Here is a 13,737-nt window from a genome sequence, read left to right as displayed (position 1 = left end):
GGCGGCAGTGACGCGGGGGCATAGGGGAGCGAAGATCACTTTCGGTCCCACCCACAGCCGCCCGCACTGAACAGGCGGCCCCGCAGAAACTCCTTGATCACGTGGTTCCGTAGTTACCCCCCCCCACCCCAAGTCCCGAACAATATCACACTTAAAACTATATCAGACTTCAAGGAAGAGGCGGCTCCTACAGAGCCCTAAGCGAGCGCCAAGGCACGACACACGCTCAGCAGTTCTTGAGGTCCCAAACTCTCCAGGTTAAACCGGGCTGGGAAGCGCGCAACCGAAGGGGTCACGTGACACCTCCGCCCGCCTCCCGGGCCGCCCCGGTGCCCGCCCCTCTTGCATCACGCGGACTGTTCCATCCTTGCCATGGCGGGGGACGTTCCTGCCGCAGACGTGCGGAAAGGCTCGTAGCGTCGCTCGCGGCAGTCTCAGGACGAGAAAGACCGCTTACGGAGCACCGACTGCTGTCCCGCAAAGGCAAGACGGAGGCGGTCTCCTCCGGCCGCCGCTCCTCCTCCCGCGGCCCTTCCTGGTGATTTCGTCCGCCCCGCCCCGCCGGGCTGCTCACGTGACCGCCGCGCGCTCCCGCGGGGCGGGCTCTTCGGGGGCGGCGCCGCAGGGGGACGCAGGGCTGGACGGAGCTTGGCTCGCCGCAGCTTTCTCCTGGACGCCTGGCCTGAGGACACGATGTCGGGTGTCTCCCGCCGACTGCTCTGGGCCGCCACCTGCCTGGCCGCGCTCTGCGTGGCGACGGCGCAGACGGGCACCAGCAGCCCACCTCCCAACGTGACCGAGCCCGCGACCAGCACGCCGGTGCCGAAGACGCTCACGCCCACCGTGCTGCCAGGTGGGCGCCCGCCACACGCGACGACCCGGTGGACCCCGCGCAACATGGCCGCCCGGCCCGTGTGCCGCGGCCCGACGGGTGGGGTGCGGGGGCGACGGGCGAGCTAGGCCGCGGGGCTGACCGCGCTGCCCGCGGAGGCGCCATCCCCAGGTGTCTGGGAACGGCACGCCGCAGCTCGGGACGGCGACGTGGCTCGCTTCCGCGGTGGCAGTTAGGAGTTAGTGGGCGAGGCGAGGCGACGCGCCCCGAAGTCGGCGACGAGCGCAAACTTTGGGCTCCCGGGCCAGGCTCTTGTCCACGCAGGGCTGTCCTCCCCACGAGGCTTCTCCGGAAGTTGAAAGTAGGGGCCGGGGTCGGGGAGAAACTTAAAGATGAATTGGTCCCCCCACCCCACCCCTTGGCTCGAAGACTATTCAGCCTCCTGGAACTTCACATTGACTTGGCAGAGTAAGGGCTGTGTCCGAGATTTGATTGTGTAAGGGAAGGAGGAACCGGACCGACGCATGTGGCCGGTGCTTCGAGGCTGGGTGACGGGAGGTGAAGCCCGGGGCGGGATAGGAAAGAGCCCGGTAAACTGCTCTCCCGGGGTCCTGTGTTTTGAGGGTTGTGGAGTTAGTCGAAATCCAGTGTCGACTTCTCCAACAGTCCGGTGGAGGAACGTGCCTTTTGTTTAAACTCTAGGGGATGTTAAGGCTTATACAAATTGACGTAGGCCGTGACAACGTAAAGGAGACTGAGAAGATAAATTTGAAGTAATGAGGCACGAGGTGTTTAGTTTAGATTGTTTGTTGTCCTTAGTTTAGGCAAGCAGTAACTGCGCTACTCAGCTGGGGATTGCTGAAGTGTGATGACTTGACATTGGCTTTTTTTCGAGTGTTAATGTTCTAGTGCCTTCTCTGGTTTTAGCATTTTATAAGATGCAATGTGAATGAAACTGTGCGTGTAATATCCGATTTCTTGTTAGACACAGGAAGATTGCTAGGGTAAAATTAAAATATTTTTAAATGAGCAAAGTAAATATCAGAACAGTTCTGGAAATTACTATCACAGTTAAGATGTTAAAGCAAAATTATTTTTGTCTTCTGCTTATTTGACAGTTTCCTCCCAGAAGTGTAATGTGTGGGTTTTTCATTTTGTTTTTAAGAGGAGCCTGGAAATGCCAAGTTAATTGCCTTTGTATAATTGAAATACCCGCGGAGGGCTTAACTTGCGTTTTCTGGAAATGATAGGGTAAGCTGCAGTGTGGGAAGTAGCATTTCCCATGCTGTACCATCGTCAGGCGAACAAAACTGACTAGCCTGTCTTAAGAACGTGTGTTTTGTGAAAGCCCTCATCCACCAGACAATCCCGTTTCCAGTAACGGTTGGGGTGCGGTGATTCTGCAGAACTGACGAAGGCAAAGGAGAATGTTGCAGGCATTCGTTATAAGTCCATTTCTTTATCCAGACTTGTTACTTGTCTTCTGAGGTCTTTCTTGTTTGGGGGCTGTTCGGTTTAGAGCAGTGGTTCTCAACCTTCCATAATGCTGCGACTCTTTAATAAGATTCCTCATGTTGTGGTTACCCCCAACCATTAAAATTTTTCTTACTACTTCCTAACTGTAATTGTGTTACCCTTATGAATCTATCTAATATGCTGTTGGTCTTAGGAGACCTTTGTGAAAGGGTCGTTGGACACCCCCTTTCCCAGCTTCTGGGGTTGAGAACCATGGTTGACCTATACCTTGCTGATTTGTTAAATCATACACACACACACACACACACACACACACACACACACACACACACGAATGTGACCCCTTAAGATGTATCTTCTCGTTGCCGAGAACCCTCCTGGAAAGTGAATCATTGATGAAGACTGACTCTCTGGGAAAGTAACTTGATTTCAGAATCAGAGTTGAATTTTCAAATCTGTACTCTTAAAACTTCATATTTTCTCTGGTGTTTGGAAGCAATGATTTCTCTTTGTTGGTGTTATAACGGTGTTTCCCTATTATATGTTTTGTCTTGAATCCCTGAATGTCTGGGTATCTTTCAGTCTTGTGAAGGATTGTCTGATAATCTTTTCCCACTACTGACTATATACACTAGCCTGTTTTCCAAAAGTTTACTTACGCATTCGGAGTTGATGATTGGAATTTTGAATTTCTTTTGCTTTTTGAGACAAGGTCTCACTGTGTAACCCTGGCTGTCCTGGAACTCACTGTATAGACCAGGCTGGCCTCAAACTCAAAGAGATTTGCCTGTTTTCCGCCTTAGTGCTAGGATTAAAGGCATGCATCACTATGCCAGGCTGATAATATTTTTTTATATTTGTGTATGTGCATGTGTGTAAACACACACTTGCCATAGCACACAAGTGGCGGTTCAAATACAACATTGAAGAATCACTTGTCTCCTTCTGATATGTGGGTCCAGGGCATTGAACTGAGATCAACAATCAACCTGTACTCTTTGTGCCATCTTGTTGGCCTGTGACTGAAATTTCTTAATAAACCAGTTTATAAACATACCATTTCATTGAATTATTAGTTATTAAAACTAAATCAAATGCTTATTGTCCGAAAAAGATGTAGAACAAGCTAAATGAAATATCAATTCATTAATTTCATAATTTCCCCCCAGACATCTGTGCGAACCATAACAGCTGTTTCTCCTGTACTAATGCCTCCGCTGCTAATACTACCTGCTTTTGGATAGAATGCAAAGAAGGTAAGAAACTTTGAAGTCGCTAGCCCTAATGAATATTCTTTTTTTTTAAAGATTTTATTTATTATTTATTATGTATACAACATTCTGCCTCCATGTATGCCCGCAAGCCAGAGGAGGGAGCCAAATCTCATTACAGATGGTTGTGAGCCACCATGTGGTTGCTGGGAATTGAACTCAGGACCTTTGGAAGAGCAGCCAGTGCTCTCATCCACTGAGCCATCTCTCCAGCCCCCTACTGAATATTCTTGAACGAAATCCTTGAGCATATTTAAAATAGTGGGCAGTATTTATTTTCCAAATCTAATCCTTCCATAAACATACTAGTTGCTTTACATTTCCCTTGGATTTCTTACACTTGCCTGTTAAGATTTAGTAGCTTTTAAAGGAGAGATTTTAGATCTTCAGAAGGATTAAAGTGTGCTAGATTTAACTGAAAATGGTGTGAAATTTTCCTTTGGAAGTAGAGTCATTGTCTTGGGAGATGAACTGTAGAGACCTTCTATGACATGGTTGAATGCTTAGATATGAAGGAGGAATAAGAAGGGAGAGCTGATTCCATTTGACAGCTATGAACTAGATGGAAGTCTGCTGAAATGTAAGAGTTTTTCTTAGACTGAGTTACACTATAGACTTACACTGAGTTGCACTGTTTTCTTAAGGTGAGGTACTTGCAGCTTTCTCTGTCAGCAAAGCAATCTATTAAAGAACTTTACCTTTTTATTTGTTTGGTACCCCTAAGGTGCAGGCTATGGTTTTTTTGCTTTTTCAGTAAAAAGTGAAGTTATGTGTTAAGTTCCTTTATTTAGTATTCTGTGAGTAGCACATGATGTTCAGAACATTCTTTAAAGTATTGGGAGTTATCATTGTGTGGTGCAAATTGTTAAGCTATGAAGTGGGACTTGAGGGTAGATCCCCTCCCCTATGATTGGTACGTAGGAATTGTTGAGGTTTGGAGATTATGTCCTCTGTCTTAAGATTTGTTGTTGAAGGCTCTCCAGTTATCACTCCAAATCTGCCTATTTAGGAAAACGATTTAGATACTGTGGACAACTAATCTGGTCAGTATACTCAGATGACTTAGATTTGTCTCTAAGACGGTGGGAAAGGAATAGCAGTTTTTATTGCTCTCAAGCTTGAAAACTTGAGAGAGCCTTCATCCAGAGCGCTGGGGTCACAGTCACAGGTGTGTATCAGCCACATTTGGCTTGGTTTTGTTTTGTTTTGTAGTAGTAGTCTTCTAGAGCTTAAAGCAAAGCCAGAGGTGTGATGTAAGTAATTGTTCTCTCTCTCTCTTTCATAGAAAATAAGACGTATTGTTCAAGTGCATCAGTACATAATTGTACCTCATTGAACAAAACTGAGTCCTGTTCTGGTAAGTTTTCCCCTCATGGGGACTTGACCACAGAGGGTGGGTGAGACCATTGCCTTACTCTGACTGGGCTACATTTAGACACCACCAGACCATTCCCATTAATAAAAAGGATAGTTAAATCTTGTTTTCGTGATTCAGCTGTAAGTCTTTCATTTCCTGCACTGTTTAGTTCCTCCCTTCAAGTGTTACAACTAAGTAAATGTCTGTATTCATCTTCTGTATTAGAGGGATTTGATTATTCTTTGACTTTTACTCTTTACCCTGAAAAAATCCTAGTTGAAACAGCTGGTTCTTCTCCCTGCACCCCGACCCTTTCTTTTGCTCATTCTTCCTCGAACTATCTACCTCAGTGTGAACTTCATTTTCTGCCTCTGCTTCCCATATAGCAGTGACCACCATGCCCAGCTAACCAACGGTTGTTTTTTTCTGATGTTACTCAAAGTTAATGGGGAAATCAAATTCCAATTTGAATGAAGTATTTTTGTAGAAAATGTCTAACCATTGATGACAACTCTTGACTGTTTAATTTTAATATGACTTTTTCCGTTCCACTGTGAATTTAACGGGTTAGATTAGTATTAGGTTAATTTTATCCTGTGTAGAATGGATAATACTGTGTAAGTCATATATAAGCAAGAGACTCGACCTTTCCCAAAAATGTTTAGACGTTACTGTCTAATATTCCAGCCATCACATTGATTTTTTTTTACCCCTTGCCTACAAGAAGGGAAAGAGAAAACATAAGGCCTGTATTTGCCTTGTAGATGTTTGTTATAAACTGTGTGGCTAAACTGTGAGAAAGGCTAAGAAGTATCTTAGGAGGAAGTGAGATGCCACTGAAAATTGATGGTTTCGTTTCTAAAGAAAGGGAAACTAGTGCTGGGTGTGAGTAACTGTCTCTTCCAGGGGTGGAGTGCATGTCATAAAGCTGCAGGTAGTGTTCCCAGGTGGGGAAGCTGTTGTTCCGAGCTTAGACAACTTTGTGTCTCTCTCTTTCAGTCGAGCCTACCGCCACCCCAGTGCCAACCAACTCTACAGGTAATGCAGAGGATTTTCTCTTCCTTGTTTGTTGGGGAGTGTAAAGGCCTGTTGATAACTTACTGGCTAAGAGATGTTGGTGTTGTTTTAAATTTCATTTAGCCATGACTACAACAGTGGTGTAAAGGTGTATCCTTGTGGTGGTGCATATGACTCTGGAGTAGTTTGTTTTTAGTGACTCTTCAATAGGTTTACTTAGTTGGTACATCGAGGCCTTGGGCTGCTTTTTGTGGATGTCTTATAAATCTCGGAAAACAGAAAAGCAGACAGGAAATTGCAATTGTCATGATTGAGCAGTGTGCCAGAATGTTTTCAGAAATTAACTTCCTCGAGTCTTGTGTGCACTTTTTATGACAAAGGATAATAGTTAGGTGTGTTTGTGTTGTTTTTTTCCCTCTTACTCTAAGCTGGTGGTATACTTCACTTCTTATACCCACGATTGGACAGTTAGTTCATCTCAGGGGTACAATGAGAACTTTAAGGGAGTATATTAAACTGTCTATTCTAGGCCAGATGAGAGGGTATGGACAGAACTAATTAGCCCCTAGTTTTGTGCTACCAGAAAAATGAATGAAGTCAGTGAGCATTGTATGTTGGGAATCTGTAGGTGTGTGTTGATGAGATAGAGATGGATTAGCCTGTGGGAGATACTGACTGACACAACACTGGGAAAAAAGGGGAAACATGCCAAATGAAACAGGGGGTTCACACTGACCAAAGAGAGGTGAGGGTATGGTGAGATGTTAAGTGTCTTATACTGGGTGACAATAAACTTGGTAAACTTGGCAAATCTAAAGCAAAACTCAGAAGTTCCTCTGTATGCTCTGTATTCTGAGACTTAGATGGTATCGAAGCATGTAGGTCCTCATAGGACCAGACTTGTATTTTAATAAAATGTACTATTTGGCTTGTGCAAAATAAAAGACCAGAGTGGACTTGAAATCAGTTATAGTAGAAATGTTCATGCCAAGAACCTGCAAATACTACCACGTTTATCTTAGTGGACTGTTAGTGCTCTGCTTCTGTACTTGGTGGAGATAGTTGACTGAGAAAATGGTGAGCCTGGGATATGGATAGACAGAAGAAATCCCCCAAACCATTCTTAATGTATTACATTCTGTTCAGTGAGTCTTGTTTCTCCTTTTTGTGATTCTGTAAAGTGGAAGAATGCTAGGCTTGCCTTAGGAAGTGTATCTGTTTAAGGAAACCGAAGCTCCTTCCATTTCTTTCCAGTACATTTAGTTGAGTAGCCTTTCCTCAGTGTAAATGGTACCTTTAGTGTAGTGACCAAATAATGTCAGAGGAAGTGGGGAAGGTGGGTGATTCATTGAGTGGAAGACAAAAGGAAGGGTTAAGTGTTTAGTACAAGTGATGTTACCCTGGATGGTGCTCCTGATCAACCAATAGTTTATTATAATTTAGGGGTTTTGTTTAATGAAAAGGGCATACAGGTCAGGAGGTATAGTCAATAAAGTAATGTCTTATTTTGAAAATATTGTCAATATAATACTCTTTTCGATTTAAATTTGTTAAAATGTTTTACCTAGTAACAAAAAGAATAAATTTTACCATTCTTTAAGAGTGGATAGTGGCCAGGCAGTGGTCACGCATGCCTTTAACCCCAGCAGAGCCAGCCTGGTCTATAAAAGCTAGTTCCAGGACAGGCTCCAAAGCTACACAGAGAAACCTTGTCTCGAAAAACAAACAAACAAAAGAGTGAATAGTGAAAACTACATAGCAAATCTACAGAATTTTCTTACCATAACATCAAACAAAACTTTTTTTTTTTTTTTGAGATAGGGTTTCTTTATGTAGCCTTGGCTGTCCTAGAACTTAATTTTGTAGACCAGGCAGGCTAGCCTCAAACTCCCAGAGATCTACCTTTCTCTTCCTCCTGAGTGCTGGGATTAAAGACTTGTGCCACTACCACCTGGCTAAAACTAGTATCTTAAGATTGAAAAGAAGTTAATAAATATTTAATTTGTAAAGTTCATTTTGTCATATCTTGATTGTTGTTTGGTTACACAGAAGGTATATGTTGTGGAACTTTCTTTGGACCTCCAGCTCCCAAATAATGATACAGAGACTTATTAATTATAAAAGCTTGGCTCTAGCTTAGGCCTGTCCCAACTAGCTCTTGTAACTTAAGTTAACCCATTTACATTAATCTACATTCTTTCACATGGCTCTTTATCTCTGCTCAGTTCTGTGTATCCCATTTCCTCCGTGTCTGGTTGGCGATTCCTGCCTCTCTTCTTCCCAGAGTTCCTATCTCTTTCTGGAAGTCTCACCTATCCTCTTTTGCCTAGTTATTGGCCGTTCAGCTCTTTATTAAACCAATCAGAAGGTATATCTTCATGGTATACAAAAAGATTGTCTCACAACAGGTATATTTAAACAAACTATGAAAGGAAATAAGTCTTAAAATAGTCAGGCCTTCTAACGTAGGAATTATGTATGTTACTACCCTTTAAGATGCGAGGTAAAAGAGGGAGATAAGGTGTCCTTAGGATTTGGGTGTGTGTGTGTGTGTGTTTCCCGGGTTTTTTTTTTTTTAATTAAAGTACAATTATATTATTTTCCCCATTTCTTTTCTCCTTCCAGCCCTCCCATGCTCCCTTCCTTGCTCCCTCAAATGTTTCTGTGTGTGTGTGTGTGTACAACTTTCTTAGTCTATTTAGTGTTTCTTCTATGTATGTGATTTCAGGACTGGCCAATTAGTAGTATAACTAGGGGGCTTAGTTCTGGGGGAGAGATGGGACGAGCCATATGGAGTAGAGATCAGATGACATTTTTGGAGTTGGCTTTCTTCCTCCTTTACCTAGGTTCTAGGGAGGGAAGTATGGTCAGCAGGTTTGCATAGCAAGTGCTTTTACTGGTAGCTGGGCTATCTTATTAGCCTTTATATCAATCTTAGTAGAAGTTTACCGTAGTCCTATGAGAATGAGAATACGTTGGCTTCCTAGGATCCTGTTAACTTTGGGATGCCAACAATGCCTTTTACTAGTGACATTTGTCTTAAAGCCCAATGTTGGTTTATAATTATTGTTGAAGCACAGAGCTTTATATTTTAACTTTATGTTAGAACTTGGGGGCTGGCAGAATGGCTCAGGAGATAAAGGTACTTGCCACATGGCAGGAGAAAACCTGCTCCTATAGGTTGACTTCCATACTTGTGCCATGTCATCTGTACACCCATCCGTATATACACAGGCACATTTTATACTATAATTTTAAAAATTTTGTTCATTTGTTTGGTTTTTGTTTGTTTGAGACAGTGTCTCACTGTATAGCCTCTAGTACTGGTACAAGAATTCTTCGTGACTTTACTCAGTAGTAGACACTGTTTATAGTTCCTGCAATCAAGAACTTCATTTTCAGAGGTTATTTTATGTTTAGACGGTACAAGCCTCATACTGTGAGGTAGGTAGACTGTATCATCCAAGTAGGGGCTACCCCAGCCCTGGGTGCTCATGCTAGCAGATAAGGCTTTATTGAAACCCAACCATGCCTGCTTAATGCTTTGACCTTGACTGGTTTTGCATTGCAAAGTGTAGTATTCTACTTGATCCCTTAAAAATAAGCAAAGCATGGTGTATATAATATACTCAGTTGTGTATTTCAGTTATATATACTAATTTGTCATAGGAGCAAGATTGTTCATAAAAGAATGAAACCTGTAACACTCTTCCCTAAATATACTTGTTCCCTTTGTCTCTCTGCAGTCTTTGTCTTAATATGTGTGTCTTACATGTAGACATATGTCTTACCATAAAAACAAGCTTATGCTGGCTAAATGTGTTAGAATATATGTTCTCTAAAAAATTAAAAGTGTTGTTTTAGAAACTGTATATTGGATAATTGGGAAGTTAGAAATTTAAGGTTTCTAAATGTATTTTGTTTTTATTCCAGCTAAACCCACAACTCGGCCTTCCTCTCCTACACCTACTCCCTCAGTTGTCACATCAGGTAATTGGGGCTTTATAAACTACCAGTGACTCTGCCACCTAGGTTCAGTTTATTCGTGGATACCTATGACTTAGAGAGCCAAGGCAGTGGTTGACCCCTAATGCTCTGCCGAGGGTCCTTTTCTAGTTTTGATGTGTCCTGGCCCTTTAGATTTAGTAAGTGTTTTCTCTAAAGCCTTTCTGTAAGCCCTAGATGCAAAATCAAATTTGGGGCTACCAGTTACTTATAAGGTGTGATACCTTCATGGTTTTGGTGAAGGTAAGATTATCATTTTTAGTTAGACAAGTCTGAAAAGATTTCCACTTCCCTGTTCTTCTTAAATGATGTTCATTTTCTTAGACTTGCGTGGATCCGAGTGCTATTTCCTACTGTTTGACCGTTGTGACTTCCTGCTCCTGCTGTTTTGCAGCTTTAGTGAAACCACTCTGCTTTCACACATGCTGTGTGTGCACACACACACACAGACAGGATAGAAAACACTAGGAGCGAATTCGTTTTTGTTTGAGGTTTTTAGTGCCTAGAACTTGACTCTGCCAGCCAAGATCCACTCCTGGCTAATGTTAAAGTTGGTCAGCTTACTAGAGCCTGCAGTGATGTTCTTCTCAAGAATACATTGGCATCTAGTTTGACATTGAAGTACATAGTAATCTCTTTTCTGTTTCCTCTTGAAACAGTTTACTCCCTTTATAATTCTAGATTTCTTCTGACTTGCTAACACTTTTTCGTAATACAGAATTATTGGCAGTACATTTAGATTTTTTAATATTTTGTTTGTAGGAATTCTAGTTTTTAAATTTGTTTTCCTTATGGCTTTGTAATGATTTCTCATAATACAAATTAACTAGCAGAGTACTATTTAATATACTTTTTTCTTTGTTGAAAATGTAGATTGTTACTTGTGTTAGAAAAACTTGACTCAGGAAGACCCTATTTATAGAATTTAACTCATGGCAAACTTGATGCCTGGGTGGGTCTGGAAATTGTAAATACCCATGCCGCTCATTGAGGATTCTTTTTGTTGTTATAGCAGGTGCGACAAACACCACCCTGACCCCAACCTACCAACCTGAGCGGAAGTCTACCTTCGATGCAGCCAGCTTCATTGGAGGAATTGTTCTTGTCTTAGGCGTGCAGGCTGTGATCTTCTTTCTCTATAAATTCTGCAAATCTAAAGAACGAAATTACCACACTCTGTAAGCAGACCCATTCAATGAATGCAGACTGGCAGTTAGTATGTAACTCACTGAAACCAAAATACTATTTCATGAAGTCCCACATGGAAGCCACTGTTCCAGGACCTTTACATTTCCAAAGGATGCGTACAGGATATTGTGGAGCATCGTTCTTGAAGAAAAGTCAGTTAAACCATTTTGCTTAACAGGAATATTGAAAATATTGTGCATGAATCCATGTGGCTGTCATCTTTTGTTTATAGAGTGGCTGCTGCTGTACGATTATGTTTTTCCTCTGGTATGCCAAATGTGACTCTATAAGCTATGGAAGGTGGTGTCCTGTGCAGGCAACCTGACTGGCAGTTAAATGTAGTCATTTAAAAACTAAAGTCTGTTTTTTTTCATCCTAACTCCAGGTGTGACTTGGCCAGAATTCAGAAGAGTGCCAGATGGGCACCAGTCAGGTAGACTGAGGGCTTGACTTCAAAAGGAGACTGAATTGACTAGTGCTAAACTACCTTTAGAGGGCTGTGCTTGATAGTTGTATTTGATTCACTAGAAATACGATGCCGTGCAGGGAATCACATTCCAGATTTAGAGAAAGGAAAGGATGCAGACCATTAATGTGTAACAGGTTTTGTTCATACTCATAAAACACTGTATTAAGAAAACAGAACAGTGCCTTAAGACAGACTGAGACGGCGGCTGGACAGAAATGTATTCACATTGTGGGAGGTCAAGCTTGGTCTGAGAATGTAACTGTTGGTGTGAGCAACAGTGAACCTGCTTTTAGATAACATGCTGTTAATGTTTAATTTAAACATTGGTTTCTCCAGAGCGGAGAAATAGAAGCTAAAGAATAATTCTAAGCTGAAAGGCTTCCTATATGAAACTATCTAACATTTTTCATAGGGCTGTTGAATAGACATAAAATTGATTTGATTATCTTTCCCTCTGTACACAGAGTATCCAAATATTACTATATCTTAAGGATTCCACCAGGTTTTCCTGAAAAGTAGTTTTTACATGAGGTGAAAAGGAAGGAGTTTTAGAATCATTTTCTAGTACTTAAAATGAGACAATCACTTTGTTTTCTAACAGATGTGACCTGTGTAACGTAAAACCCTGAGGTTTGAGAGGAGATTGCAGTGGATTTCTAAGATGATGCCCTGGCTGAATGGGCTTGTTCTCTCTTGACTCCTTTTCTTCCTCCTTGGTTTCAGTTCCCATGTGCTGTAATCATGCATACTTTTATTTCTGTAGCTTTAGGTAAAACGCTAGTTTGTTTAGTTGTAGAGTTAGTGCTCCCTTGCCTCTGACACATGGACTAGTTAGAGGCTCCAATTGGAAATGGGCTTTTGGTGTCCTATGTCTTTGAAGTTTTGTGTTAGTTTCTTTAGAGTAGCAGAGTTTAGCACTTGGTTTCCAGTGTTGATAGTAGGAAATGACATTGCTTTGTTCTTTTCTTCATAAGTGAAACTCCCTGTACTCTTACAATGAAGTTTCTGTTTCTTTGTCACTTATTGGTACAGCTGAAGTTTGTGTTACTTGCACATTTGTACATACACCTAATGTTTTCAAGTGCCTTACTTGTTTAAAATCTCTGGCTTCAAAGGTTTTGGGGGAAAGATAGGTTTACCTCACAGTTTGTTTCCATTATAATATTCTAGGTACCTCACAAAATTTATTACAGTGCCGTGGCTGTTTTAAGTAAGTGCTAAAGTTCTTTTGAAAATACACAGAATTTTCATTCCTTATAAGGTGGCAAAATTGGTGTAATTGTCATTTACCTCTGTGTGACTTCCTTGCCCCATATAAATGTCCAGCACATGTAGCAAGTTCTCTGAGAATGTAACTTAATTTGAAACTCCTGTAGTTTTGAGCACTGCTCTAACATCATAGACAGTTAGTGACGTTTTGCAAGTCTCTACATAAGCTCTTGCTACAGAATTCACAGCTGCCATCACTCTTTCCCACCTTTGTTTAGTAAGGTAGTATTTTGAGCCATTAATGATTTTTGGTTTTTTTCTTTTAATCCAGAAGATATATAAAAACCTTTTCAGAGTTTTCATCTGATTTGTCCTGAAGATCAAGTTCTGTCAAATACCTTATTTTACCTTTACTGTACTTGCTGCACAAGCAGACACTGCTGTACTTAGAAGTTTCTATTTGAGTTCAATAAAAACTATAAAACTAATCTGTATGTGTACCAAACTGATTTAAAATAAATACATGTTTATTGAATTAGTCTCTTTATTGATCAAAAGTGTCACATTTTGATTATAAAATTTAACGTTGTTGTATTTGCCTTACCTGTCCATTTGAGGCTTGGTTGTCTACTGTTTTTGTGTTCTGTAAGCTAGTATATGGTTCCTAAAGGTTATGGATTCGAACCTTAGAAACGATAGCTGTACAGAGGATAAAAGGGACATCCCCCCCTCCAAACTTACCTTAACCAAGAGTGAGCAAGAGAGAGGTGTGGGTCAGAGACAGCTTTTGTGGAGTTGGGTCTCCTTTCATCTCTGTGGGTTCCAGAGATTGAGCCATCTTGCTAGCCACATCCTGCTCTTTACTTCAGAGTGCATGAGAAATGAAACTTGACTTGTGTTTAGAGCATCAGGC

General features: G+C 41.8%; 1 protein-coding gene across 2 annotated transcripts; it reads left to right on the top strand.

Moving 5' to 3' along the window:
* The first annotated feature begins 497 nt into the window (after positions 1 to 497).
* On the top strand, positions 498 to 13,359 carry Cd164 (CD164 molecule). 2 transcript variants are annotated; one of them, XM_075944827.1, is made up of 6 exons: positions 498 to 853; positions 3,478 to 3,564; positions 4,865 to 4,936; positions 5,936 to 5,974; positions 9,887 to 9,943; positions 10,971 to 13,359. In XM_075944827.1, the coding sequence occupies exons 1-6, from the start codon at positions 694 to 696 to the stop codon at positions 11,138 to 11,140; spliced, it is 585 nt and encodes a 194-aa protein (XP_075800942.1). In that variant the 5' UTR covers positions 498 to 693; the 3' UTR covers positions 11,141 to 13,359. The 2 variants fall into 2 exon arrangements, with proteins under 2 accessions (XP_075800942.1, XP_075800932.1); XM_075944817.1 differs by having other exon boundaries at positions 604 to 853; positions 10,974 to 13,359.
* The last annotated feature ends 378 nt before the right edge of the window (positions 13,360 to 13,737 follow it).

This window comes from Microtus pennsylvanicus, chromosome 1 (assembly GCF_037038515.1).
Source record: "Microtus pennsylvanicus isolate mMicPen1 chromosome 1, mMicPen1.hap1, whole genome shotgun sequence".
NCBI classification, from domain to species: Eukaryota; Metazoa; Chordata; class Mammalia; order Rodentia; family Cricetidae; genus Microtus; species Microtus pennsylvanicus.
This window is presented reverse-complemented; position numbering and strand designations above follow the sequence as displayed.

What these genes read in the sequence shown, in the direction of transcription:
- Cd164 (XM_075944827.1), top strand. Translation starts at nt 694, where the DNA reads ATGTCGGGTGTCTCCCGCCGACTGCTCTGGGCCGCCACCTGCCTGGCC. An exon ending in CAAAACTGAGTCCTGTTCTG is followed by an intron (nt 4,937 to 5,935) that starts GTAAGTTTTCCC and finishes TCTCTCTTTCAG; the next exon opens with TCGAGCCTACCGCCACCCCA. An exon ending in TCCCTCAGTTGTCACATCAG is followed by an intron (nt 9,944 to 10,970) that starts GTAATTGGGGCT and finishes TTGTTGTTATAG; the next exon opens with CAGGTGCGACAAACACCACC.